This window comes from Rhea pennata, chromosome Z (assembly GCF_028389875.1).
Source record: "Rhea pennata isolate bPtePen1 chromosome Z, bPtePen1.pri, whole genome shotgun sequence".
NCBI classification, from domain to species: Eukaryota; Metazoa; Chordata; class Aves; order Rheiformes; family Rheidae; genus Rhea; species Rhea pennata.
Genome location: NC_084702.1, coordinates 63,089,017 through 63,116,973, shown reverse-complemented (window position 1 = coordinate 63,116,973; position 27,957 = coordinate 63,089,017). Strand labels below are relative to the sequence as shown.

Genomic DNA, 27,957 nt, shown 5'->3' with positions numbered 1-27,957 from the left:
TACGTGAGAAAGATACAGAAAACTGGAAAAACAAGGACACGTTCACTCCTGAGATTTTTTTTTTTTTTTTTTTTTGACTGATACGTTCAATATACACACTTACTTATCTTTTCCTCATCTCCTTTTTGGTATCAATTACAAGAGCCGAATCTTAAAGCTATTTCTTGTTTTGTTTTTAATCATTCTTTTTCTTCCCATCTCAGAGAGACTAAGTGAAAACTCATACTTGACAAACTGTCTATTCAAGCATTTCTACTATCACCAACTTGTATTCAGATAATATATAAAGCAAGCTTCAGATTATTTAATTGCTCAAGCACAAAGTGAAACTGTACCTTAACCTGTTTGAGATTCAGCAATTCTGCCTTAAGTTAACTGAAGCTGCAAAAGTACTTCAATACTCTGCCTAGTATTTTGCCACATATTTAAGCCACATATTTCAAGGTTCTGCTGTTTCAGTTACAGTTCTTGTGTTGTCTGCGGCAGAAGAATCACTTCTCCCATTCAAATACTCAAAATGTTCCCTCATTTTTAAAATGTATAACCTGATAAGGTACATGTGTGCAACAACAATCATTTAAAAGCATGTGCTTTCTGTGGTTTGAACTAGTTCATCTTTCTCAACATATGGCAAGATTCCTCTAGTCCTTAGGAAGCCAGCACTAATGTCTGGTTATGATTAACACTGCCTATGAGTAATGCCACATGTTAAAAACTGTCCTGCTCATGACTCAGACTGCAGCTGGAGTAAGTGTGCAAACAGCAGAGGAAGCCAGCTTCAGAGTTCAGTTAAAGAACAGGTTATCAAATGCAGCAGGGTTGGTTTAGAGCCAGTGGCAGCACTCTGCCTTGCCACGTGGGCAAGGGGGAGGGTTAGAAAGTGATTTTTCCTCGTCTTCCTGCAGTAGCTGTATACCTTTTTGTATGTCTTATGACAAGTTCAGCGCAAAGGTTGATACGCAGTAATGCTGTGCTAAACAACAAGAAAAACATCCTGCACAGGAGTTGTTAACCTTCTTCAGATGTCCTCCCAGCAGTTTCTGGCTGAATAAACTTACTACAGAAGAGGACAGAGTGGAAAGTATAAATTTAATCTCCTCAAAGCCTCTATTTGTACTGGATCATAGCTCAGCAAGAGATAAGACAAGAAACTCAGGTGGAGAAAGAGGGAGCATGCCTTCTCCTCTGGCCATAAGCCTGGCTACTCATTGCCAAGTTATAGGTCAGACCAAAGAGTGTTCACTGAAATCAGACCCGGTCATTCATGGTTTACCTCCTCAGACGTCTCCTTTTTAAAATGCTGTTTCTATTACTCAGCATGCTTTAGTTTGAGCATATCAGTAGCAGAAACCTGAGGGTTACAACAGAAGGTGTCTTGCACCAGCTGGTGGTACCAGTGACCATGAAGTAACACATCTGGCCACACAGATCTGACCTAGACCTTCAGAACACACTCTGAAGTTAGTTTATTTCAGTTGCTTGTGACTTTATGAATGTTTTCTCTAGTGTCTGTAATTCTGTTCTGAACATCTACCACACCTGATTGATAAACTGATCTCCAATAAACCACTTACTGTTTAACAAGTGTGCTAAGAGAGCCAGAGAACTTTCATAGCCCTAGAGTTTAAGGCAGCTGAAGTCAAGTCATGTTGGAATTGCCACAGTCCTGAAGAGACACAGGGACAGTTTTTGTAGCAATGTGCAAAGCCACAGCAAGTTTGATCACGTTGCTAAACTAGAACTGACACTAGCTCTGGCCTTACTAGCATTACAGGGAAACAGAGGATGGATTTGAGTCCCCCCCATCCCACCTCACAAAGAAGGTTGCAAAGGGTGAAGCATACATGTGCACGCACACACACAAATCAAATATATGCAGGTATCTTGCCTATCTTGCCTTCCGCATTCTTCTTACATTGTACTTGATAAAATAATTACAAGTGATTTTCAAGCACAAATTTGCAAGTTACTGACATGATCACTGCTCACAAACTTCAGGAAAAAAAAAGAAATTCATGCTTATTATATATAGGGCTAGGTGGTAAACTTCATGTAAGTTTTCATGAATTAAAAATCAGATACAAATTTATTTTGACAAAGATGCATACTTTTTGCATCCTGAGTCTTCCTAATGCCTAATCTTCCATATTAAACATATGGACCCATACATGTGTATTATGATGTTAGCTCTGCTAGTTTCTAAAAATCCATAAACACTTCCTTAATTTTTTTCATAATAAGCTAAACAATATTCAGGAACCAGACATGCTCCTTGCATGGATTCCAAACCATGCCACAGGCAACAATAGAAAGATTATTCAATGCATATGAAAAAAATTACCATCTTAAAATAAAACAAATCCATTGATTTTCTTCTTGCTAAAGACTGTGGGTTTTTTTCTTTTCAAAATCTTAGTAGGCTAAACAAGGTCTGAAGACCAAGCTGCTCAGTACAACTTCCATTAGCATATTCACACTGAAACTAAAGCTAATCTCAGCATTATAGCAGGCAACTGGGGGCAGAAGGAAGGATTTTAGGTAACAGAGACAAGGTCTGCAGAGAGAACTCCTTTCTCCTCAGCCTATACCTGGCTGAGAAGCCCTCCTGGCCACAACCACCTCCCCCCACCCCGACTGCCAAAGCAGCAGGCAGGATCTCTCACTACATATACATGTGACACAGATAAAAGTTCCAGTCATTTTTCCAACTCCTCCTCTCAGCACATCAACATCGTCTGGGTAAACAGATTCAAATCCCTGCCAGGTGACTAATCTAGGCAGTATAAGGGATAGTTATACATCTAGTAAGTTCTATCTCCTTTTTTTAAAATCTTTTATTTAAGCCTCAGAGGTGGCAGAATCACATTCTTGCATTGTTCTAACCTATGCAGAGAGAAATCAGATTAAAATGATATGATTAAGTAGAATGGTGCAAATCATTATCAGGTGGCTACCTAATAGTAACTGCTCCACAGTACTATGGAAACAGGGATTTCAATCCATGAGACGTAACTACAGAAAACAAGTGAACCTATATAACTTCAAAGACTGTCAATAATAAGCAAGTCAGTCATTTTTTTTTCAAACAGCTGACAAGTGAGGGAATTGGTATATTATTGTTAAAACAAGAACATAATACAATTACTAACCCTTCAGATTTACAGTAGAAGACAACAGGTAAGTGAGAAGGGAACTAAACAGATTTAGCTATAAGCAATTTGTGCCCATCACTGTAGTTCATGGGCAGTGTTCACTGAACACTGAGCTTTTCAAAAAGCTCAGCTTTTTTTTCTTTTTTTTTTTTTGGGGGGGGGGGGGGGCAACAAGAACCCCCCCATCACCCCACAAAACCCAAGTTTAAAAATTTATGCCATACTAAAAAGCACATTGTCATTTGTTTTTTTTTTGTTTTTTAATTTTTTGAATCTCTTCATCTGCTGTGGATGTTATGCCAAAAGAGAAATAGGATGAAAAATGCAGTCAAGATAGAAATGTGATTTGAGTACAAGCTCTCTGGAAACTCTAGCAAATTACACCCAGGACAAAAGCTTAATTTCACAACCGTGTAACAACAAAATTGCAGAACAAAATTGTTTAATGCTTTGTTTTACACATTAGCAGGGAGAGCGTAACCAAATCAATCCTTCAGTGTTAAAAAAATTACTCTGTAAGAGTGGAGATAATTGGCCCAAGATGACTTAACAATTCAAATTGCTTAAATTAGAGCCTGATACATTTTATTCAAATCCTCATAGGTTAATTATTGGGAAAAATGATCTTCTCACTTCAGTTACCTCTGCAGACTGATCCCCCTCCCCACTCCAAAACAGGAGTCAATTAAGAGCAGTTTAAAACTAAAACTGATCTGCTGTTTTCTTCTTACAGGACCACCCATGTAGGGATAGGGTTTAAATTTAGTTTCTTTGCACATTTCATTAAGTCAAACATAGCTTATTGCACATTTTTATATAGCTTGCAATACTTTCAATATACCAAATTTCAATAGCAGCATATTTTGCAAACCCACTGTCACCAGGTTCAATTGAAGCAAGACACAGAAGCCAACTACCATATTAAATGTTTCTGGGCTTACTGAACAAATTCTGCTACTTCTCAGTATCAGTGCCTTCCCTAACAGCTCCTAATGAGCAGTCTTTTGTAGGATGCTTGTCTCAGAGATAACTGAAGTAGTGTCCCTTGCACAAAACAGCCCAAGAAACTGCTGATGTAACCTGTATTTCAATTTTGCGCTAGATAACAGATGCTCATTGCCAAGCAAATAGAAAGAACATACTTACTGCTAGGAACAGCATGCAGTACATGGAGAATGAAGAATGGCCAGAGTAAAATGATAGTCTGGAAGAGAAGAAAGCAGACATTTCATTCCATTTCCCCTGCAACAGTCCACAGTCTACAGTGAGATTAAGTTACCTTTTGGCAAAATGTAAACATCACCATTTTTCTTCTTCAAGGAGACTATCTTAGGCAGGAATCATCGCTTGCATCTAACAACATGTTTTGACAAACAGCGTAGATCTCAATTCAGCAGCTATCCAAGTTTATTAAACTTAAATTGATCTCAACATCAAGCAGCAACCATAAATCTCTTGTTTAAAGTTTGAACACCAAGTGAACACTTCCTGAAAATAAGTAATCAGGAGTCCTTTAAAGCAGTATATTTGTCTCCCTGATGATTATGAAAAAATGTAAATATTATCAACAAAAAGCTTTTATCTGAAAATGAACATTAATAGCCCCAAAACAATTACTGTTGTACATGGTCTCAAGAGGCAATAATTAACTACACTTAATCATATTTAGATGTTTATACCACATGTGTTTATTAAATGCACTGGCTCATACAGCTGATGAAGGTGGATCACTGAAGGGTAGAGGGGAAAAAGGCAGGAAGAGGTTTATCCTTTTGAAGCCAGTTCAAACACAAAAGATAACATCTAATCTAATATCCGTAGAAAAATGAAATATCCAAGTATGAATCTAAGAGTGGCAACATTGCCTTCAACTTTTAAAGGCTTCTAGGAGGTCCAGACTGCAGCAAACTGACAACTGATGCTGACAATCTTCAAGGCCCCTGAGAGTACTCTAAGAGTTCCTCCTATACATAGGGTTTCTGAAACTGAGTAATGAAAGAATTTTGATGGAGGCTCCCAAGTTTGAGGTAAGGTATGCATAAAACAAATCACCACATTCTTAAAAAAAAAAAAAAAAAAAAAAAAAAAGGAAGAGATAGCAAAAAAAAAATGTTTCTGATAGAATCTGAAGTGGAGAGATGAAAAAACTAAACTACATATGCTATTTAATGGACTGTCATTTGTATCTGTGTTGGCTAATTCACAGGTTATGAATAAGATGTAAACAAAGTTATTCATCTTAACCAGGCTTCAGTGTGATATAACTATGAAACACAGCATTCTTCATTTAAGAGAGGACATACACAAAGACAACTTAAGAGTACTGCAGCTCTCCAGATACTGCTCTCTACCAGATCCATAAGGTAGTACACTGGGTTCATATTTCAGTACCTTGGCCAGGTAGAGAACCTGAATCAAGAGTCAGTGGAAACATTTTTACTCTTTGGACCAAGACTAATGAAGGCAGCTCTCCAACATGCAGTAAAATAATAGGATTCATGACTCACTGTTCAAACATCATAAATAGGGCCATAAACAATCTTGTGTACAAGTGATAAACTGCAAATCTTTTTGCAATCACTGTCATACACAAAGTCAAGAAATCCTACGTCATACACTGGAAAGAATCACCCCATTAAGTTTCCTCTGCAGGTTTTAGAGCTCCTGATTTACATTTGATTCAAAGCCTTGTCAATAGCTCTTAGTTTGAGATACTAAATAAGCAGTCTGAGAAGATGTTTGCATATGTAGCTGTCACAGATACCTTTTCAATCCTGTTCTTAAACAGAAAAACGGCAGTGTTATTTTCAGACATTAGCAATGAGCAAAACTGTCATCTTAATGTTTTTGAATGTTAAACTAGACAGTCCTTCTCTTCAGCACTGCTTAATCTCTTCTCCAGTCAAAATCTCTGGATAAAAGCCCATTACAAAAGCTAATAAAATAGGAATTGCAAAAAGCTCTTTCACACATGCATGTCCTCTGAGCCACAAAAGCAAAGCAAGCTGTTCTATGAAGCAAAATATAGAATAATTAATTCCTGGCTCCTATCCTCTTCCAATATTTTATCCATTGACTTTGGGTCTATTACTATTGTCCATAAAGCAAAGTTTCTTGCAATTCCTGAAAGCAACATGTTGTCAAATGAAGAAACCCAAACGGCTAATAATTGAGAAGGGGAATAAAGATCCTTAAGTCTTCTTCGGAATTCCTATACCATTTTATAGTTCTTGCTGCCATTATTGATTTCAGGCTTACATCACCCCAATAACACATTAAGAATACCTTGTTCCAAGTTTAAGATTACAAGTTTATGCCTGATCAGACATTTAATGCATTTAAATATGCTCTTCATAATTGAATTTTTTTTTTTTGCTTGGCACAAAATATTGCCAGAAATACAACTGGGACAAAGCATGCATCCAACTTGCTCATTGTGCAATCCCAATGTAATTTCTTTGGCAATATCACTGTATCCCAGCTTCTAAACAAAAAGCATACTTTAAGTAAGTCTTAGACTTGAAAATTTTTCCGCTGTTTCAAGATGTTTACTGACTATTCCTCAGCATGCAAACAACCTTCTTCCCAAAACCAGCAGAACATCCTGTCTATCAAACTAGCCAAGTGGCTGTACAGTGTACAGAGCCACCACTCTGAATGCTGGCTTGCCATGAGCCAGCAATTTCAAAATGCAGTATTTACTAATCTCAAAACCACAGAAGTATTAGAATAAAGTATATAAATAAAATGCTACAAACAACTCCAACCTTGTATTTTGCTAGTGACAGAAAGAGCAAGCGATCTCAGTAAGAATTGGTTTCATGACCTGTGTTGTTTAAACAAACATTAGAACAGCACCCAGCAAAACTAATATCATAAAACAAAACTGGAAAGTACAGTCTCTCATTTTTATTGTTTTTGTAATGGTAAAGACTGACATCAAAGAACAGATTTCCCAAGGTCCATGACTTTAATCCACGACTATCTACCTCAATGTATCACTTCAGATGAGAGTTGTAAGGTTTCATTAAACAGGAAAGAGCATAGCTTTAATTATTTCCACTTATCCCACATATTACTACTGAATTAAAGAAAGCCTTAAAAAACTAACACCAAATCAAATCATACCATCACTTTCTGGTGTGGAAAGAAAAAAAAAAAAAAAAACAACCACACACCCACAATTACAGTTAATCACTACAGTCTGTTCTAAGTTTGCATTTTTAGAGTACTTCAAAAAGCAACTGAAGCATGAACAATCCCTGCAAAGAAATAATTGAGGTGGATACCAAACCATTCAGTACTTCTAACCAGGCTTTCTAATTACCAACATCCAAGTATAAGGAGGATTGCTTCTTAGGACTTGGTATGTATAACCAGTTCATTTCCTTCTGTTCCATTTCATTCACATGAGGCAATTTAGTCTACAGAGTAGAACCTGGGTGACAAAAGGCAGTGTTTCTTGAACCACGTAAACCAGACAATAAATCTTGCAGTATATAAACCAGACTGTGTAGTCTCTATTCAAGCTTTTTCAAGGAAATACAGTAAAGCTGGGGGGGGGGGGGGGAAGAGACTTTCCTAGCAAGGCCCTAGGTTGACTATTATTTCACGGAGCTGTACAGTGGCATATCCATAATTCTACTTAGCTTTTTACAGTGTTCACAGCAGTATAAAATGGCAAGGGATAAGTCTTCCCAAAAGACATCAAAATGATTCAGACAGCAAAAAGCATTCACAACTCTTTCCAAATATGAAAGTTTATATTTTGACATCTTTTGGCACCTACATAGTCTATATATTGCCAGTTTTAAATAGAAAGAGACTTTCTATTCTCAGGGCCCCCAGATCAGGCTGTAAAAGATTTTTTTTAAAAAAAAAAAAAAAGTTATCATTGGGAAAGCTAACTGCTGTGAAAGCACTGGTTCCACAAATAGAGTAATTAATAAATTACAAACCTGCACATGGGTTAGTAGAAAAAGGAGCATAGCACACAACACAAAAGGAGCATTTGTCTTGCACTCTTCACTTGCAAGAAGCAGCATGTTTTACTAAGTTTTGCTTGTCAGTGTTTTGAAGTGAATTATTAAGCAAATTTATTAAAAAATTCAAAATACATCCTGCATTTGTAGTTCAGTAAACCAACTGACCCCACATCTCCATACAGCTTGTCTGCAAGAACAACTGAATGCGCAGAAACATTTAAGGAAAGTGCACTCCTCTGCAAGAGTCTGACAGGAAAATGAATAGCCTTAGTGAAACAAGAGACTAGGAAAAAGCTAAAAAATATACAGCATGGTGAGAAATCAAGAGACTGTATTAGAAGTTATACTAGAATGGGATAGATCAAGAGAACACCTATTTTGTGGTGCCATGGTAAGTCTGGTAGAGACTAAATGGTAAGGGAACCTTCGTAATACAGGAAGAACTGAATTATGGAATAATCCCTCAGAGAAGAAGAGAAGGAGGTCCAGCAAACATTGTGGACACTCTTATTTCAGCAAGAAGCAAGCAAGCAAACAAAAAACCACACACCTCCACACTGGATTAGCCAGCTAGTCTCTCCTATCCTCAGGTCCTTGGGAGTCAAGTCTGACTCAAAGCTTTAACTGACGCTTGCATTACACATTCCATTAACCTGGAGACGAATTAGCCTCAAAGAACTGCAATGAAGCACATTTGTTTCAAGTAAATGAAACTCTACAAGCTTTAGGGAAATATTCCTAGCATTTTAATGTAATGAAGATTTAATTTAACAAGGTACAAGTCCCCTACACAAATTGATCCTTAAAAACAGCTACCTCCGCATTCGGATTCCCCCCCAGCATCTGCTCTCCACTAAGGTGTTAGGGACTTGTATAACTAGAGATCCCAAGAACACCAGTGCAGGTTAAAGGTTTATACAGTACTGTGAACTGAGGCACTTCTGCCATTATTGCTAAGACATGTTTAAATAAATGCATAAGCAAGTCATCTATTTAACGATGACTTATTAGCAACTACTTAGAATTCCAAAATCCATTTTCAAATAATAGTATTATTGTGCCTCCTCTCCCTCTCAGTAGTTAAATCCATACTTAAGATGAAGGCCTTTCACTTACAGAAGAGAAAACCAGCAGACTTTACAACTCAGTAATTCTTAGCAGTTTTACTGACAGTATTTTCTCAGCAAGACTTTTAATAAGTGCTTTGTACAATTCCCTAGTCACACTTCAGGTGGGAGGTGGAGCTACTCAGCTCAGCTCACTTTAAGTAGCAGCAGATAAAAAGGAAGCTTAGCCATTTTTGACACTTCATGTTTCATGAGAGCATATCTAGCTTTTTGAAGATGGCCTATAAAGAAAAAAATGCAGTTACTTGTCTAACTATGTTCCTATCTTATGCAAATTAAATCATTCCCCATTTAATCCACTGACATAACCAGATCTGGCAGATTCTGTTAAGAAGCAGGTAGTCTAGTTTCTAAATACCTTTTCCCCCTTCATCCTTCCAAAACAAGCCCTGCAGATAGTCCAAGAAGCAGGAGCAGAAAGTAACCTTTTCCTAAATGCAGGATGAAACATTAAGTGATTTAATTTGACTATGTGTACTAATCTCTGCAAAACTGCAGAGATTAACAAACTTCTAGTGGCTTCTCTGGGACCTGAAGAGGTGAACATCACAATGTATACAATCATACAGATATCATGTAAAATAAGTTTTATTTTTACAGGAATACTGCACACTGATGAAACAATCTAATTCAGCAATAGCTAACTAGCTATTCTGTATCTGTCAGTGTGCATACCAGCAGTTAATAGAGAAATAAACTTTACTGGAAGATAATCCATAAGGAGGAAAAAATAACAATAAAAATAAAAAACACACACACACCTCATTCCCCTTTATCCTTTCCTTTCAAATGAGCAACAGCTAACCTGCGTCTTGGACGTGAGAATATTCTTTCCTCAAAATTCAACCGGGGAGCAAGAAGTTATGTAGTTCTAAAATTCTTATCATGTACATAAACATGTACTAACATTTCTAGTTAGCCTCCTCCAAAAAAACAAAACCAAAAAAAAACAACAAAAAAAGAAAAACAGGACCTTATTTGCTTCTTCTGTAGCAATTCTCTCAGGAAAATTCGAGAGTGTGAGAATAGTAGAAGAGGGGAGGAGGAAAACCCAAACCAGTATTTCTAAAGACTAATGTTTTGCTCTCGTGCTTCAGATTAGATGCTTCTGTTCAATTAGCCATGTCTGCACAGGTTATCCACATAATACTTTCTGACTCACAGGAATGTTATTATTATTTTACATAAACAGAATGAGAACAAGGGCAATCCCAGTCAAATCACAGGTTGGCTTATCACTCAGTTTTTAAACAAACTGCTTTGGGCCCCAAGCACCTGGTAAGAGTCAGATAAAACCCCAACACATTTCCATAATCTTGAGAAACCTTGTGTGTAGGGGAGGAAGGAAACGAGCGTTGCACAGGGAAAGCATGTCAGCATTCATGGGAACTCAGTCTCCATAAGCACAGTTTCAGTAATATGCAGTTACATACAGGCTTAAAGTTCTATCTGAATACAATTTTCTCCTCTACTGACCTGGACAGGAAACTTCTCATTCTTGGTAGAATTGCATGGACTTGTAGAGATGCACCCACCTGCTCCATTAGCCACAGCTAAACTCCAAATAATTTGTGTGGCTTACTTTTAAGTGGCAAGTTCTGAGTGCCAATGACCTTAGTGTGATAAGCTTACAATCCAGTAGGTACAAAACCTTTAAGCATATATTTTTCAGGCTGACATTTGCCTACATTTCTGAACTTAGAAATGCACTTAAGAAGCCAATTCAGTGGCTCTGAAAATGCAGTACTGTAGCTTATACAACAGGACCAACAGGTAAGAAGTGCAACATACTATCCTTTAAAGTTGTAATACAGGGTATTATACCTATGCAGTGATGCACTTGAACTGTATCCACAGTCCAAAACATAAGAGGTAAAGAGGGTTGAAAGTATAACTTTTTTGAAAACTGTTCACCCTGAAGTTACTTTCAGTCATGATGAATGAAAATGAATGCTATCCATCACCACAGAAAAGGGCCAAGTCACATTATGCCAAAGTAGAGCTAAGATTAGAAACTTGATCCAGACTGCAAAATTTCATCTCAGTTGGTTACAGCTTATTCGTCTTCCAGACTCAGTTCTCCTTACTGTCACTTAGTTTCTACTGTGTGGCAGCTTTTTCACATTTCTGGATGATGCAATGGAGCTGCATTCATCTAACCTAGCTTAGAAGTTTCTGAAGTTCAAATATTTAAAGATCAGCTCATTTGCTACCATTCTTGACCTTTTTCCTTCCACATAAACCTCCAGCAAGTATTTAGCCTGGGATCCCTGCCTTGAAGGATTGATTTGCCAGAGTAGTGGATAATTTGATTAGGACTGGAAGTGTTTCAAATCAGACCTTGAACAACGATAATGGAACAGGAGCAGAAAGTATTTTTAAGGAAGAAGTTGCAATACTCAAGTACACACATGCCCTTCCATTCATTCCTCCAACTGCTTCAGTATCTAAGCTTCTATTGAACTTTTTGGCATATGTTTTCAAGAGCAAAAACAACCAAATTAGTTTGAAAACTTTTTTGAAAAGTTTGAGTATTGCAGAACACCTTAGGTTAGAGATCACAAAATAATCAGAATGCTGTAAACACAGCATTTTTCCCTTAGCAAACAGGTAGTTACAGTCTGTAGAAATTCTAGAAACATTTCTGATTCATGATGCTATTAGAAACTGCCAGATTAGATAAGTAAACTTTTTAGTTATGCTTCAATGATAAATGCAGTTTGATCTCTGATGAAGCTTTTGGACAAAGTGTTAAAATAAAGGCTGTATGAAATATTTTTGTATTAAGTTATTTTGATATGAGTGTTTTGTCTTAAGTAATATGAGAGGAGGAGAAATTTAAATTGAGATATATTGTTTAATTTGAAGCAGAAACCCAGTCTTCTCAGTTATGTTAAAGAATCCAAAGCAGACCATTTCCAAAGGCTATATAATGAAAAAGCAGAGGGAAAAACCTAAAATATTAAAATGCAAGTGAGTAACGTATTACCCCCCCCCCCTTTTTTTTAAGGTTAGTTTTAAAAGGTGTTTTTAGTATGTAGTAGAAAAGAAAACCGATTTCAGGAGTTTACGTAAAGTTCAAAACAGAGGCAGGTTAGCCCCACGCCAGCTGTCTGACACAGGTGGATAGTTACTGGAAACTGTTCCAAGTGATTTAACTTTATCCACTAACATACATGTGCAACATCCGTGAAAGTGCTTAAACAGCTAGCTCTAAACATAGATGAAATACAATTCCTGGCAAATGATTAGTAAACACCAACACCTTGGCAATTGTGTTGAAATAAGTTATCAAGGTCAGAACAGTCAGCTGTAATTTCCTAAAGGCTTCTTTGAACATTACATTTTGAGTTTGAAGTAGCAAACTATACACAACTTGTTTCAAGTGCAGTCAGTGAAGAAGCAATATATCAACCTAAGTAGGAAAAAAACGATATTTTTCTAATAGCCGTCAAGAGGTGTGATATAAGCCTGTATATTAGCACAACAACCATTATTATAAATAGGAACTTTATCACCTTTTTGTCCTGTATTACAAATGGAATAGAATGTGAGAATGAAATTAAGAGACCACCTTCAACTATCCAATATTAAACTAAACTTCACAGAAAGCATCTCTCACACAAATATACCTGCTAGCATCACTGGTCTTCTTTAGAGTAACAAGTTGCAGATGGTGCATTTGAGTGCCTCTTAAGTAGCCAGATTTGTACAACATGCCTTAGCGCTTACTACCTTAGCATCAAAGGTTCTAGTTGTGCCTATGTGCTCAGCAAGCAGAGGAATACACCAGAAGGGACAACTTCTTGAATGTCCCTAGCTAACAGGTCTTAAAGGTACCTTCAAACCCAGGACTCAAGGGAGTTGAAGTTCTGCCCCATCACCCTACCTGGGCATCATTTTTTAGGACTTCACTAAAAAAGAAAAAAAAAATCTTTATAAAGAGATGTGAGCGATTACAGCAGTATTGGGACAAGCCTGCACTATACAGCTAAAAATATAAATAGCTAATCCAAAAAACTTGTAATAAACTAAGGAAACAGGAGAAGGTAGATTAAGCACCCTTTAGCACACACCCAGGACTATTACACCTTCTTAAGAAGGTGTGTTAATAGAAACTAGTTTATCTTGTGTTAAAGCAATAGGACAGATTAGAGGACTGTACTGTATAAACAAACTTAGCAGGACTAGAAGTGGGCAATAGCTGCCTAAATGAACATGCTGCTGTCTAGCTCAGTCTTCTAAATCAGTGCCACTGCTCTCTTCACCCTCCTTTATATTCACCTGTTCTTTTAAGCAACAGCATGGAAGAATAAATTTAAAAATCTGTTCAAAATTTTCTTAAACTAAAGCAAGTTCAAAGACAGTGTGCTCATAACATACCTTCAGATACAAAAGGAAACAAGTCTTGAGTCTCAGAAGCTCCCTTTTAAACTAGAATATAATTTAATATAATAGAAGTATGGCAACCACTTTGTGCAATATCAGTAAATGTTTAAATACAAGCAAAGAGGGACAAGCAATACCAGTTTCCCTGGGTCCTCCCTCTTGCCCTTTTTGAAAGCCAAGAAAGAGAACTCACTCCAGTCTTCAAAAAGGACAAAGAGGGAGGATCCAGGGAACTACAGACCAGTCAGCCACATCTCCATCCCTGGAAAGGTAATGGAGCAGATAATCTGGATACCATTTCCAAGCACATGAAGGACAAAAAGGTGAGCAGGAGTGGTCCATGGATTCACAATGGGAAAATCGTGCTTAACCAGCCTTATAGCCTTCTGTGAGAGAATGACTGTCTGGGTAGAAGGGAGAGCAGTGGATGTTGTCCATCTCCCTTTACTCTAGTCAGGCTTTCCACACAGTCTCCCATAACATCCTCATAGGCAAGTTGAAGAAGTACCATCTAGATGAGCAGACTGCAAGGTAGATTGAATTGTCTGAATCGCCAAGTTCAGAGGGTTATGATCTGTGGTGCAAAGTCTAATTGGAGGCTTGTAGCTAGTGGCATACTCCAGAAGTCAATACTGGGTCCAACCTCATGCACCTTACTCATGAATCGGATGATGGGACAGAGTGCACCCTCAGTAAGTTTGCTAATAATACAAAATTGGGAAGAATGGCTGATACATCTTATCCATGCATTTAAATATCTGAAGGGAGGGTATAAAGAGGATGGGGGCCAGATTCTTTCCAGCAGTGCCAGCAATAGGATGAGCAGCAACAGACACCAAATGAAACAAAGTTCCATCTGAACACAAGGAAAAGCTTTTACTGTGAGGGTAACTGAGCACTGGAACAGGTTATCCAGAAAGGCTGCAGAGTCTCAATTCTTGGAGACACTGAAAAGCCTTCTGTATAGGGCAACCTACTCTAAGTGATCCTGCTTGAGCAGGGGGATTGAACTAGATCATATCCAGAAGTCCCTTCCAGCCTTAATCATCCTGTGATTCTGTGAACTCCAAGACTCTACTAGTTAGACTGGGTATCTTCAGCACTGAAATGTAGATTCAAATTTCTATGCAGGCAGGAGACACAGGAACCTAGATATCTCATACCAAGACCAAAAGTTTAGTAATCCTATGGTTAAGGCACAGGATCACCTACACTTCCTCCTTCCTAGCTTTATAAATTAAAAAGTAATCAAGATTAACCAAAACTCCCAAGCTGTTCCACTCAGCTTTAAGTTTGGTGAGTATTTTTTAAGTCAGTCTCAAACAAGAAAATTCACACACAAGTGTGTGTGTGTGCATGTTTTATTCAGTGTCACACATTCCACCTCCCACTTTACCATGAAAATTAGAAGCATTCAAGACAAATAGAGTTGTTCACAATCAAGAGATAATAAAGTCTCCTTTAAACAACTGGAAGAAGCCTCCCAACTGCCAGTTTTGCTTCTCAAGGGAGGCTTTCACTGCCTCAAAGTCTGCTGGAAGGACAACACAGCACAGTGCAAGCAATTCAGTAGATCTTTGACACAGCTGCTGGAGAAGCCAAATAGGAAAGGCACTCTGCTAGATCTATTATTAATGAATAAGGAATAATTAGTTGGAGACACAGTAGCAGCCACCACCTTGTTTGTAGTAACCACGAGACAAAAGAATTTCAGAGACAACCTCTTCAGAGTACAATAATACTACACCCTGTTGTGGAAGATGACAAAGAAGAATAACAAGAGGTCATCTTCCAGCAAGAAGCAACTGACTGAGTACAAGCACAAAACTGTGTGAGGGGTCTGACAGAGCACTGGCACAGGTTGCCAAGTCTCCTTCTCTGGAGATCTTCAAGGCCTGCCTGGATGCAACCCTGTCTAACATGCTCTAGGTGACCATGCTTGAGCAGGGCGGTTGGACTAGATGATCTCCAGAGGTCCCTTCCAACCTTACTGATTCTGTGATTCTAGGTGGAAACAGGGATAGCCTACCACAAACAAATATCCAAGCATTATCCAGGCATGCAGAGAAGGAATTGTGAAAGCCAGAGCTGAAGTTGGTGAGGAATGCAAAGGGCAACACAAAGAATTTCAATCAGTATGTCAGTAAAACATGACAAAGAATAGTACTTCCTCCTGTAACACTCTGGAATCCAAAATGACAAAGTATAGGTTGGACAAACAGACTACAATGTGATAAACAGACTATAATTAGGATCAAAAAATATGGATCAACAGTTCAAAGCTAAGCTGGCATTCTTCAGCGGTGAAAACTAGGACTAGTATCATTTAGTGTCTTCATGATGGACACAAATACTCCACTGCTGTCTGTGGAATCCCCATCCCAGGAGCTCTTTCAAAGTCTGATAGATCAAGCTGCACAAGGATATCCAAGCTGAAGTTATTTATGCTTTAAGCTGAAATTTGGACTAGATAACCTCCAGAAGTTCCATGTATATACACATGACTCTCTATGCTTCCTACACATCCAGTCACACATCAGAAGTGTTTAAACCATTCTCACCAGCTATTGCAATAAGGTTCCCTCACTCTCCAAGTTTGTGTGGACATTAAAAGACTTAGGTGAGGGGAAGAGGTTAGCCAGGGGAGAGAGAGAAAAAAAAAAGAGCAGTAAAAAATGTTCAGTGAGAAGTTCAGAAGACAAAGAATCATAAGTTTAAGACAGTTCTCTTAACTGTATTCAGAAGAGTAGAAAACAGCTATAAGAACACAGCATTTTTTTCTCCCTTGACTGTTTTAATATTATTTTGTGAAATTAGGAAAAATATAATTTTTACTATCATCTGTAGTTAACACAATCATACTGAAATACAGCATTACAAATACAGGATTATGTTAACCTCAGACTCAATTCAGATACTCCAAAACTGAGAAGTAACTAGCTTAGTCTTTGAAGTAAGTAGTAATTGGGGTCAGTCAATTCAGTGAATAAAAACCTAAATCATGATCACTATAGTACAGCTGATCAGGTACTGTAAACACAGAAGTAAATCAAAACTTAGAAACAGAACACAAAGACTTTTGCCTTTGAAGATTATAAAGAATTCAGCACAGCATTAGCAACACTTGTGCTTCATACTCCTTAACAAGTTTTGATGTTACAACCCTACTTTTAAGTGCTTCTCTCCTGTATTACTGCAGGAAGTGATTCTAAAACAGGAGAGGGTTTCAGGAAAGAACGTATACTTCAAAGAACTTAAAAGTTGTAGGGATGCATCATTTGCACCAGCAGTAACTAAAGCTTGCAGCCATTTCCTCCCTAACGTATTTTTGTCCATATAAAGCAGTTATATAAAGCCAGTTATTATTCAGAAGAAACTGAATAATCATACTGTGTACCTTGTGCTACAGTGTTTATTCTTAACATTTCCTGGGATAAAAAAAAGAGAAAGTTTAAATAGCATCACACTCAGTATACCTGACCTTTACACAAAGCTTTAATGCCCTGTTTGCATTGCCAAGTTAGTAACATATGATATACAAAACCAGTAGCATAATCCTGAATTAAATTCTAAAAATATAAGCTATATATAATATCTACTACATTGTTTTAGAGTTAAAAAAAACTCAAGTATTCTTTTGATTATACTTAGCATTTCAATACCAGAAGTCTGTTCTCTTTTAGTTTCACTTGCTTACAGAAAGAATACTTAAGACCTAATAGAAAGAAAAAACAAAACAAAAACACCCCCCAAAAAACTTATTGCCATTACTAAGTTCCCATCTTCCTCCAAAAGTACTATCAGACCCTATATTTAAGCCACATTTATTCTGTTTGAGATTAGACTTCAGGTGCAATAAAGTATTCCTGTTCTTAGCCTAAGATAATACTCAAAGTTTACACACACAGGAGCCTGACCTTACTTTCCAGGTTCAGCTGGTCAGTCTGGCCTGCTTAAACATGTCCGCTGGATTCCAGATCCTGCCACCTCCAAGTTACCAATGTTCTTCCGGACAGAGGAGACCGAGGCAGAACTCGCAACTCCTGACTGCCAAAGTGAGTCAGCAGCAACCAGTTAACATCTCCACAGAAGTCATCAATATAGGTCAATAACATAGTTGAGAGGCACCCAACCACCATCCTGAAGACATGAAATGCATTTAGGTCTACTTAAGTGAATAAATAGCTTCGAAATGATTCCTTTTTTTGTACAAGCAGCCTCAAAAAAAATTCTAGACTAAAGTTATTACACTAACAACCTGAACATTTTGAGGTGTAAAAGAAGTCATTCCACAACTCACATACTAGAGAAGGAAAAAAAAAAAAAAAAAGCTTTCAATATTCTACTTTGTTATTCTACTAGACATTCAAGTTTTACTGTTTACCAATTTAAAATAGACTTAACTAGCAAGTAAAGCAAAGTACACTTGAGAGAGTAACAGTAAAGATATTCATTCATAGCACCTGACGGTGAATATCAGTGGTTCCTCTTACCTTTCTCACATTAATTAAATAGAATATATGAATAACCTGCCATGGATTGGATATAGTGGACTATTAAAGTGGCAGACAGGTTTGTGAGTTGTGCCTTAGCATCCAGTGTCCTTTCTCCCTAATCTTCTCTAAGGACTGTGGTATCTTGTAAGACCAACCTCCAAGCCAGGTAAAGGTAAGTAGCAGAAAGCCAAAAAGATGACGGACTTGAACAAGAACAGCAGCTGCAGAAGCCAGACAGACCCAAGAGCAGCAGAGACTGCTTACACCCCCCATCATACATAGTCTAGCATTCCTTCATATTTTACTTAGCCCTATTTTACTGATTTGAAAAGCTAAACAGGCATTTGGCAAGTCACTATCTCTACTGATAGCATGTAAAGTACCTGAAAGACAGTTCAGCAGTATTAAAGTAAGCACTGACAAACTAAGCATACCTGTATGCTGATTACTAGCACTAGTGGCAGGAGAGTCTTTTGCTTTATTCCTTCATTACTTAGAGACAGTAAAATGTCTACTGGTAGTACTGATGCTGAACTGATATTTCAGACTTGTCTAAACCACTAAAACAGTACAAGTCAAGCTTTGTAACCTTCTGCCTAATGCAATTAAATAAAAAAGTTGAAGTGTATTACATACTGCCTTGACTAAGAACTTGGCTATTCTGCTACCCAAAAGACAAAAATCTTCAAAAGCAAAGCACCCCCGAAGAGTTGCTTTTCCACAGTATTCCAGTTAAAAAATTAGGATCCCTACACACAACCAACTGAAATCAAATTTAGCAATACTGCCATTTAAAAAAACACCTCAGAAAGCACCCCTGTACAAACCACCTACCCCAAACAACTGCAGTGAGGCAGCTCACACAAACTTCTGTTTAAATAAAATGCCAAAGTCTGCCTGAAGAATGGGTCCTGTCACAAATGGCCACACAGAAACACACAATTGCTAGCACTTCCTAATTTAACTAGAGATTTTCACACATCTTTTAGAGCTCTAGAGCACAATACACACTTGCATATATATTTTTATATATAAATTTATATATATTTTTATATATATTATATATATTATAGATATATATTATATATGCCCTAGAACTTGCATATACCTTGAAAGGTATGTGAATGAGCTATTAAGCACACAGCTATGCTGCGATCCTCAGCCCTTAGTTTAAGGAATAATATTGAAAGTACAAACTATGGAAGTTGTCAAGAAGCAGCTACAGCTATTTAAAGCTGAAGAGGGCTCTATTTTCAGCATAATGCAAAGCATACAGGATACTTAAGTCAGCAGGATAACCAAACATAAGCTGCTTTAGCATGAATATAAACCAGTGCATGCACATGTGTGCACACACATGCATAACTGATGATTTTAATCCAACTGACGCAGAAACACATCTCTGGATTACCGCTTGAAAATGTAATGACCCCACCCCGACTCGCTGCCACACTCACTGCAGTCAAACCGCTTTCTACACTGGTGCCTTATTAACCGTAAGGTAGGTAGGCACATGACTGAAGTGCACTGAAATCACCTTCTCAAATGCAGGGTCTAACTTTCATGACAAAGTCTGAATGATTGAATAGGTCACTGCATCTGACATCCACATATACAGTATATATCTCACTTTATTTTACATTTAACTGTTTACTAAATCAGATTTCTACTAGCCTCTATTTACAGCTTCCCATGCATGCAAAAGCCTCAGAATTGAAACTGGGAGCTAAGAAGGTGAGTTTGCATTAAACCATCACTTCAAAGGCAATTTTTGACCATGGACCAAAAGGACCAAGCCCTCCAGACCTTAATTTCAAAATGAAATTATTAAGCCAAGTATAAACTGGAGGAGGAGAAGGGGAAAGGAAAGACAGACTTGTATACCCAGCTATCATTCTGTTTCCTCCAAGGGGTCAGTTTGTCAGAGATGGCAGACAAACCTTACTTCCTATCTGTAAGTTAGTGAGATTTCAAAGCACTAGACGCACAGGGAAGAGAAGCTAATTATCACTAAGCTATATGCCCTCCTTCCCCTCTCCCCCATGTAACTGTCAAACAACCTAAAAAAGTTTTTCAAGTTTGATGATAAATTATCCTGTTTTTTTTCCCCAGCATGCAAACATATGCTCAGGTTTATTTTTCATGGTTGCTTATAAATGCATCCACACAACTCAGAAGTCCAATACTACAAACCATACTACAGCTTTTGGAAACTGAACAAAGGGCTGGTAATACACAGGCATAATACTGAATATAATTAATACTTAAGAAAGAAAGCTTAATTTGCAAAAGTTTCTCATAAAGATATTAAGATGTAAAAATGAATCTTTTCCACTTGGTTAATTGATCAATTAACCAAGTGATTAAAAAGCAGTTGTCTGCAGATGCTAAAACATTTGCTTAAGCAATTTGAGGTTACTCCAGTTAGAATACTATTATTGAAGAGACTAATCACACAGCTTTCTACATTACTGTAAAGTCAAAAAAGGGAAATTTGTAACTCCAGAGGTCAAGTACTTTTAAACTTGATCCTAGAAACTGCAAGATGCTAATACATCCTTTCATCCTTCTGCCAGCCAACTTTGTTAGTATGAAAAAGTACTTTTGATGACAAAGACATATGTACACTATACATAATTATGCAGTCTATAGGGATGCTTTATGGAACTTATCTAGGATGAAATGCACAAAAAAACCCGCCAACCAAACAAGAAAATTGAAGTATAATCTCATCTTAAAAACTATGACAGACCAGCCTTCTCAAAAGCAGAAAGGTTTTATTTCAAGACTATTTTAGGCATTAAATCAGCTCATTAGATTTCTTTTCCCCCTACCCCCTTTTCATTTGAGAAGTCTTCTTAAACTTCTGTTTGCACAAAATGAGCCTAACTGAAGATTTAGTTATTCCAAAGCTGAATTTGGATCCTACAGTTCCATGCCAAAAGCAATCTAGTTTTGAGTTTCAAAGCACTTATGGATGTGTAGCATTTTTAACAACTTGCTTGAAACAGACAACTATCTTTCTGCACAGCAGTGTAAAATTAAGAAAATACCAGTTTTCAAAGCTATTGTTGAAGCAAAGAGTCAAGACATTTTACACATATAAAAATACCCTATACTGAGATTACAGGAAGAACATAACCTTGCTTTATCTGAACACTTTGAGATTCCTGTCTCTTTTACCCTGCTACAATATATGTAACACTAAAATCTGCATTCCTCTCTTCGTGTCTTATAAACTGCCATTTATCTACTGTTATAAATTTAAATCACAAACAAATTCATCTTTGGCAGTTACTTCTGTTAATTCACCACGGTAAAATCTGCAAAATAGACATGATACTAAGACATCTTTAACTTAAACATACTGCCAAAATTTTGCTTCATTTCCTGGTCAGATCTGAGCTGTCTAGCACATTTAATTAAATGACAGCAGATTTTTGGAGGTTGGGGTTAAAAAGGAAAAACCCACCCACTCACTCTCCTTCATTATTCCAGTTCAGACTTGTTCTACTGCAGATCAAAGGCCTTTTTAAAAGGAGAAAAAAAGTCCATAACTTTAATGTTCAGAAATTCTTTGTATTGTGTATTTTTATGGAAATTCTCTTTGGTTCACTCTGCTTTTTCCCCAAATTGAAACTAATAGTCCCAGAAAGTGAACAATATAAATTCTATTTAGAAGTAGATCACATGCTTTCCTGGAACAGAGAAGATAATGTTGTACCTAGAAGATATTCTGACTCTACAGGGCTACTCACAAACAAGAGAAGTCCATACCATAATCATTCACTAGCATTCAAACATTGTTTACACTACAGAGACATTGCTCAAATGTGCCAAGTGATTCATTTGTTTCTCATTATCTTGCTGCAATTAAACTATCATTTAAATATTTAATGTAAGCAAAAACCTAATAATGAGCAAATTGAATACAGTGATTCTTTTAACAGTCTTACATATTTTTATATAAATAAATTTGATTTTTATTAGCTTCCATTCTAAAATCTGAATCACTTGGCTTCCCAGTCCATATCCTTTTTTGAAAGGAAATTTCAGTCTTCTCTTTATTAGCATATGCAGAGATTTTAGAATCAAATAAGCAGAATCCAGTCTAAACTCAATTTGTTGCTTTTTAACAAAAAATGAGTAGAGTTGTACACAAGATGCTTTATGCATTCTTATGCACAGTAAAAAAATCGATTTCCAAAGAGTAAGGAAAAAGAACATCTGAGTCCAAACTGTAGAGGCTCAAGACTTAAAAACTCATTACAAGTTTGGCAGGGGGGACAAAATCAGAAAAACAAAACATGAAATGTGTTCCAGGTCATTTCACAGGTTTAAACACTCCACACAATAACAAAACCCCACAGCCCTCACAACCAAGCATATGAGGTTAGTCAGACTCACCTTCCCTCATTGATTTTTGCCTTGTCTCCTTGACAGGAGAAGTTCTCAACGTAGCCTAGGGTGCAGTTGATTCGCGCCCAGTCGGGCTGGCACACAGCTAGGAAGTGAGGGCGCAGTCTGCCTATGGAGTACTTGGCGATGTCCGTCAATGACTGGCTAGCAGCTGCTCCAAAAATGAAGGTCCCGATGGCTTTGTAAATAGTGGCTACGTAGTTATTTCTGACAAATGAATTTGAGTGCAAATGGTTATAAGAGACAGAGAGAGTTTCTCCTAGGATTATCTGAAAAAGAGAGAAGGACAGTAATTAGGGAAAAAAAATAAATACATACATATATAAAATCTATTTTTAAAAAGTTGTTCTATTGTAGTTAGCACTTAGGATATGTAGTTTCAGAACTTAATTTTCAGAACATCAACCTGTAGGAAGAATTAAAGAATATTCCAGGAGTCAGAGTAGTAACCATTTCCAAACATTTAAAACCTATTTTTATATAAGGAAAGCCTTCTTTCTTATCCTGCTTTCTGTTGAAGTGTTATGATTTTCTACTAATGATACCTATTGGTATTTATTTTAATAAAGTCTACTCAGAATAAAACATTTATCCATACTACTTGACAGTCCTAATTAGAAACACTTTCTCCAGTATCACATTTAATTCTACATTTTTTTCCTCTAGCTAGACTTCCACTGAGCAAGTTTTATCTACTGTATCAGAAAGTCATTGATTTTCATTAAGCCAAAAACTCCTCTGAAGGGTCTAGACTTGATTTCCAGGTATGAAGTGACAGTCACTTAAAGAAGCTACCTATTACTCAGGAAAATTCAATCTTCAGAGGAGAAAGCAAAACTAGTAAGAGTATGGAAGATACTACTGAGGGTTTTCAGGATTTTTTTCCCCTTGCATGTATAAGAGGTATGAAAGTCCATCTCAACTGCTCATAGAAAAACATTCTTCTATTTTCCTCTGTCTTTTGCATTTCTGTCTTTACTTACTACAAAATTTGAGCCTTACTGTTAATATACAAATAGGTATACTCAAATAGGTTAGACTATCAGCCAGGTAGCCCCATCTTTTGGGGAAAGGCTCAACTCATACAGGTGATCAGATAGGTGGGGGCTGTATATGTATATGCAAAAAGTGACCTTCAAAAAAATAAATCCTGTGAATAGTACGTGATGGTTCATTGTGTCACTTAAATTAATTTTCTCCTGATAGAGGAAGCAGAGAGAATGAAGTTTCCATGATCCTAGGAAAGTACATTCATGTGAATGAAAATGCATTAGACAGTCTGACCCTGGGCAAAATAGCTCTCAGTAAGCTTGCAGCTGTAATGCAAATGAACAATCTATGAGCACAAGTAGGTTAAGGACTGTTCTTAAAGCAGACCATAATCTGAATTCCTATGTCAAAGAGCTTGTCTTAATTCACTCACTGACTACAGATAAAGTGCTCTCCCAACACTTATCTAAGTCTGATGTATGAATTAAAATTCCTTTTAATTTATTCCGTCCAATTTAAGTTGTTCTTCATATTACTGATTGTGATTATGAAGAGGCAAAGAATGCAGACAGTATGTGCTTTAGTCAATAGTTAAAGGTATCATCATGAACTAAGATGGTCGTGACTCTACTCTTATCTCAGTTGAGGTGAGGGAGAGCTGCGGAAGGAAAAAAAAAAAAGGAGAGGGAGAGAGAAAGTCACCTCACTGGATCCAACCATTAGAGCAGTTACTTTTTAATTTTTAAGCATTCAGGAATAAACACCAACATTTGCTTTTACGACTTCATTTCCCAGCAATCTTGCAAGAAAAGCCTGCTTTCATTACTAAAGAAAGGTCCCTGATGTTACAAAAACATTATTAGTTAAATGTTTTTGAGCTCATATGGAAATTAGACAAATTTAAAGGAAAGAAATCCATTAGAAGCTGTACTATTCACTGAAGCCTCCCCTGACTTGGGAAGTTCTTGAGCTGCAAGTGGCTGGTAGGAAAGCTCGTGGGGCAAACACCACTATTTGACTGATCTATTCCTATGCTCTTTACACATCTGTTTTAACCAACAGATGGTTAGAAATGGGACATCAAGCTAGATGGACCTCAGCTGCAACAAAGATGATTGCTCTCATGTAATATTGAGTACTGAAGTTAGTCCAGGGTGAAAAAAGTAGTCCTACCTTAAAACTTGTTATATGTTATATGCTGTTAGCCTAGACCATTTGCTGGTTAAACCTCAAAAAACTAAAAAAACACTTTTTTTCAACTCCAAAAGTGTATCTGTAAGGATCTTATCTTAAAAACCCAAATGCATGTGCCTGAAGTTAAGCTGGAATCGTGCTAATGCATACCTCAAGCTTCTGGTTTCCTACTACACAAGTTTGTCCTTTGACCCATCTACTGCAGTGGCTTATATAACAGCAATAGGGCCACTGGGCTGAACAGGCTTTAGGTCTGGGACATAGCTGCTTCTCCCTTACTTTTTATATGGCAAAATACAGCTACAGCAAAGCATCAGGCAGCCCACTTCCAGTCAGAGGCAAGGAAAAGGCCACAAAACAGTACTGCCAATGGATGGAATACATGGCTAATTGCAGTGACAGTATAAAACAGGAGCCAGAGGTTCAAGTCTCACTCAGATCTTCAGAGTGCTTTTGAAAGTTATTGGAAGGACAGTTTTTTCAAGAAAGTGAAGCTAGGCCTAGTCACAATTTTGGTTTCTGGTCCCACATTTCTATTGGGGTGTGGGAGACGAAGAGATATATTTATTCTTGGATGGAATGATTAAGTAGTCTCTTTAATGCTGGCGCCTAGATAAAAATCCATGCCTCTTATACAAGCGAAAAATCAGATGACCATAACATCCCTCCTGATTTTAATCCATTAGCCGAGGGAAACAGCTGGACAATACTTAGCTTCATGTTTAGCTGCTCCTTTTTCTGCTTTTAATTCCTGAACTATACTTGGCTAAATATCTATACCTGATTTGGCATAATAATAAATAATAGTTTTATTATTCATAAATACCAGTTCTAACTCTGCTGAAGTTGCATCTCTGATGAGCTTACATGCCACCCAAAGACCCAAGTGGGTTGAAGCTTTTTAGCACATCAGAGCAGGCATACCAAAATCCCTGTGTAGGGTCATTATTAGAATAAAGTGCAGTTTCACAAGACATAGGATGCCCACAGCTAAAGAGGTTCTGCTCTCCTCTCCTCAAATGCCTGACCACATGCTCCTGCCACTTCTTGTAGCAGCACTGCCGCTTCTCCAGTTTTTCCCATAAGCCATTTCATTCATTAACCCAGTAAGGGGAAGTGAAAGAAAAAAGTAGAAAAGGCAGTTTTGCAGTAGGCTAGGGAATTTCACTGGCTTATCTTGATTCAGAAGAGCCACTAGTGGTGGCAAAAGACAAGGCAGTAGGCAGAACCTTCCCTTTTTGTCAACAGGAAGCTATTAAGTTCACTACTACTGATCCTTACCAGAACACAATCTCTACTGCTTTAGTACCTACTCTTAGGGCATTGTTCTAGAGTGTCTTGGCTTTCAAATAGTTTTAGGAATCTGTTTTAACAGATGGCCCCTCCTCCCTCCTCTTCCCCATCCCCATTGAAATCAAATGCAATGAAGAAAAGTTTAAACTTACAACAATTATACTGAAAGGAACAATTATTCCTGCTAACAACTTATAAGAAATGGTGTCCTCTTTGTATGGATACCGGATCGATTCATCACTACAGAAAACTCCTCTCTGGAAGGGGATACGTCTTGAATTGAGAATTGCAAAAGGCAAGCCAGCTAGCAAAAAGGAATAAAAAATACATTACAGAAGCAATATTTAGACTCTAATGATGATTATACCCCCACATTTTCAAAGAAAAGTATGTAAAGAGGAAAAGACATGCAGCAATTAAAAGAAAAATAAAATTCACTTTATTTTTCCAATGGCTGCCTTTTTGTCTTTGCAGCTCTCTGAAAGAGAATACTGAATCACTATACTTGCATAGGGAAGGAGAGCAGGACAGAATCTCTCACCTTCACCTATACACCTGTGGCACATCAAGTACGAAAGCACCCTGAAACCATTAGTAGGTGAACTGTTTTAGTGACAACTATGGAGTTGCTCCGTCTGCTGCTACTGCCATTATTGCCCATTACTCCTTTACGTTCCAGTGAGCAGTAGCTGCCCCTTTACACCCTCTCTGGCCAGCTTTAGGAATCAGTAGAGAACAAACTGCATTTTGTCAAAGCAGAAAAGCGGTGTTCTTTAGGAAGTGCAAGTGCAGAGATGGTTCAGAAAGATACACAGAAAAAACCTCCTTCCCCGCCACCACCATTCCAGCTTAACACACACACATGATTCCCATACTTCCACGCACACTGGACAGTTCCCTGGAACAATGTGGTCACTGCACATGCCCTACATCCTCAGGGCACAGATTTCCCCCCCCCCCTTTTCCTCCACCAAAAGAGGAAGCCTTTGGCTCATTTTAAGCTTTACAGAACACATAAGGTTAAGGTGCACAATGTTCGCGCTATTCTACCTCAGACTTGCAACACTAACTCAAGGAAGAAGGCTGAACAGAAAAGTTAAAAAGGAGTTAAAAATAAGATACAAATTCCTACCAACAGCTAGAATTACATTTAAACTCTACCTCCTCCACCTCTGAAACACAAGCAGAGTCTACACAAACTATTTGTGTACATGGATGACTGTAACAACTGTATAGAAAAGAAAGAAGAGACTACCAAGAATGTTTAACAAAAAAGAATGAATATCTTCTTAAGCTTCAGGATGGGCAGCCTTCTGACGTTCAGGTGATTAAGAGCAATTGATTTTGAGCTCAAAACTCATCAATACCACATATAAAAATGCATATTTAGTTAGAGTTGGACAACAAAAGTCATAAACTGGACTCAATTCAGTCCCTTCCAACAGGAGCAAACAGGAAGACACTCCTAGTCTACTAGAATGGGATCAGAAGGATCTAACTGCCCCCCTTTTTCCTTTCCCCCCAGAGTAGGATGCAGTTGTAGTCACCATTTTTTCCTCAGGACTTCAGTGTCAGGGCACAGCCCTCATTTCCTTTCCATATATATCCCAATCAGCCCCAAATAGATATCTGCAAGCCAAAGTAGGTGTGGGGTGGGTGGGGGGGGGAGAGGGGAAGCAAGACAAGGAAAAACAGAATAAGCAAGCAGCAGGATAACTGTGAGGGTCAGTTAGGATTAAAATATATCTAAAACAGCAAAATACACAACAAGCTTTAGGCCTTTGCAAACCTCTTTCCCTTTCTGACCTCCACAGACTGTCTTCTGAACTAAGCTTGCCTCCTGGACCAGGAATGAATGAGAGATACCATTGTTCCAAAGATTTGCTCTAAGTTTTGTTCTTTATAGCATACA

At 37.7% G+C, this 27,957-nt stretch overlaps 1 protein-coding gene across 2 annotated transcripts in view; it reads right to left on the bottom strand.

Moving 5' to 3' along the window:
* Nucleotides 1–27,957, bottom strand: part of PLPP1 (phospholipid phosphatase 1) — a 68,896-nt gene that overhangs the window by 13,813 nt on the left and 27,126 nt on the right. Inside the window, exons 2-4 of one of the 2 annotated variants that reach the window (XM_062599048.1) lie at nt 26,198–26,349; nt 22,557–22,837; nt 4,299–4,356 (exon numbers count right to left, since the gene is read on the bottom strand). In XM_062599048.1, the coding sequence (XP_062455032.1) occupies nt 4,299–4,356; nt 22,557–22,837; nt 26,198–26,349 (491 nt within the window). The remainder of the gene's footprint in view (nt 1–4,298; nt 4,357–22,556; nt 22,838–26,197; nt 26,350–27,957) is intronic. The other variant, XM_062599047.1, reaches the window with a different exon arrangement.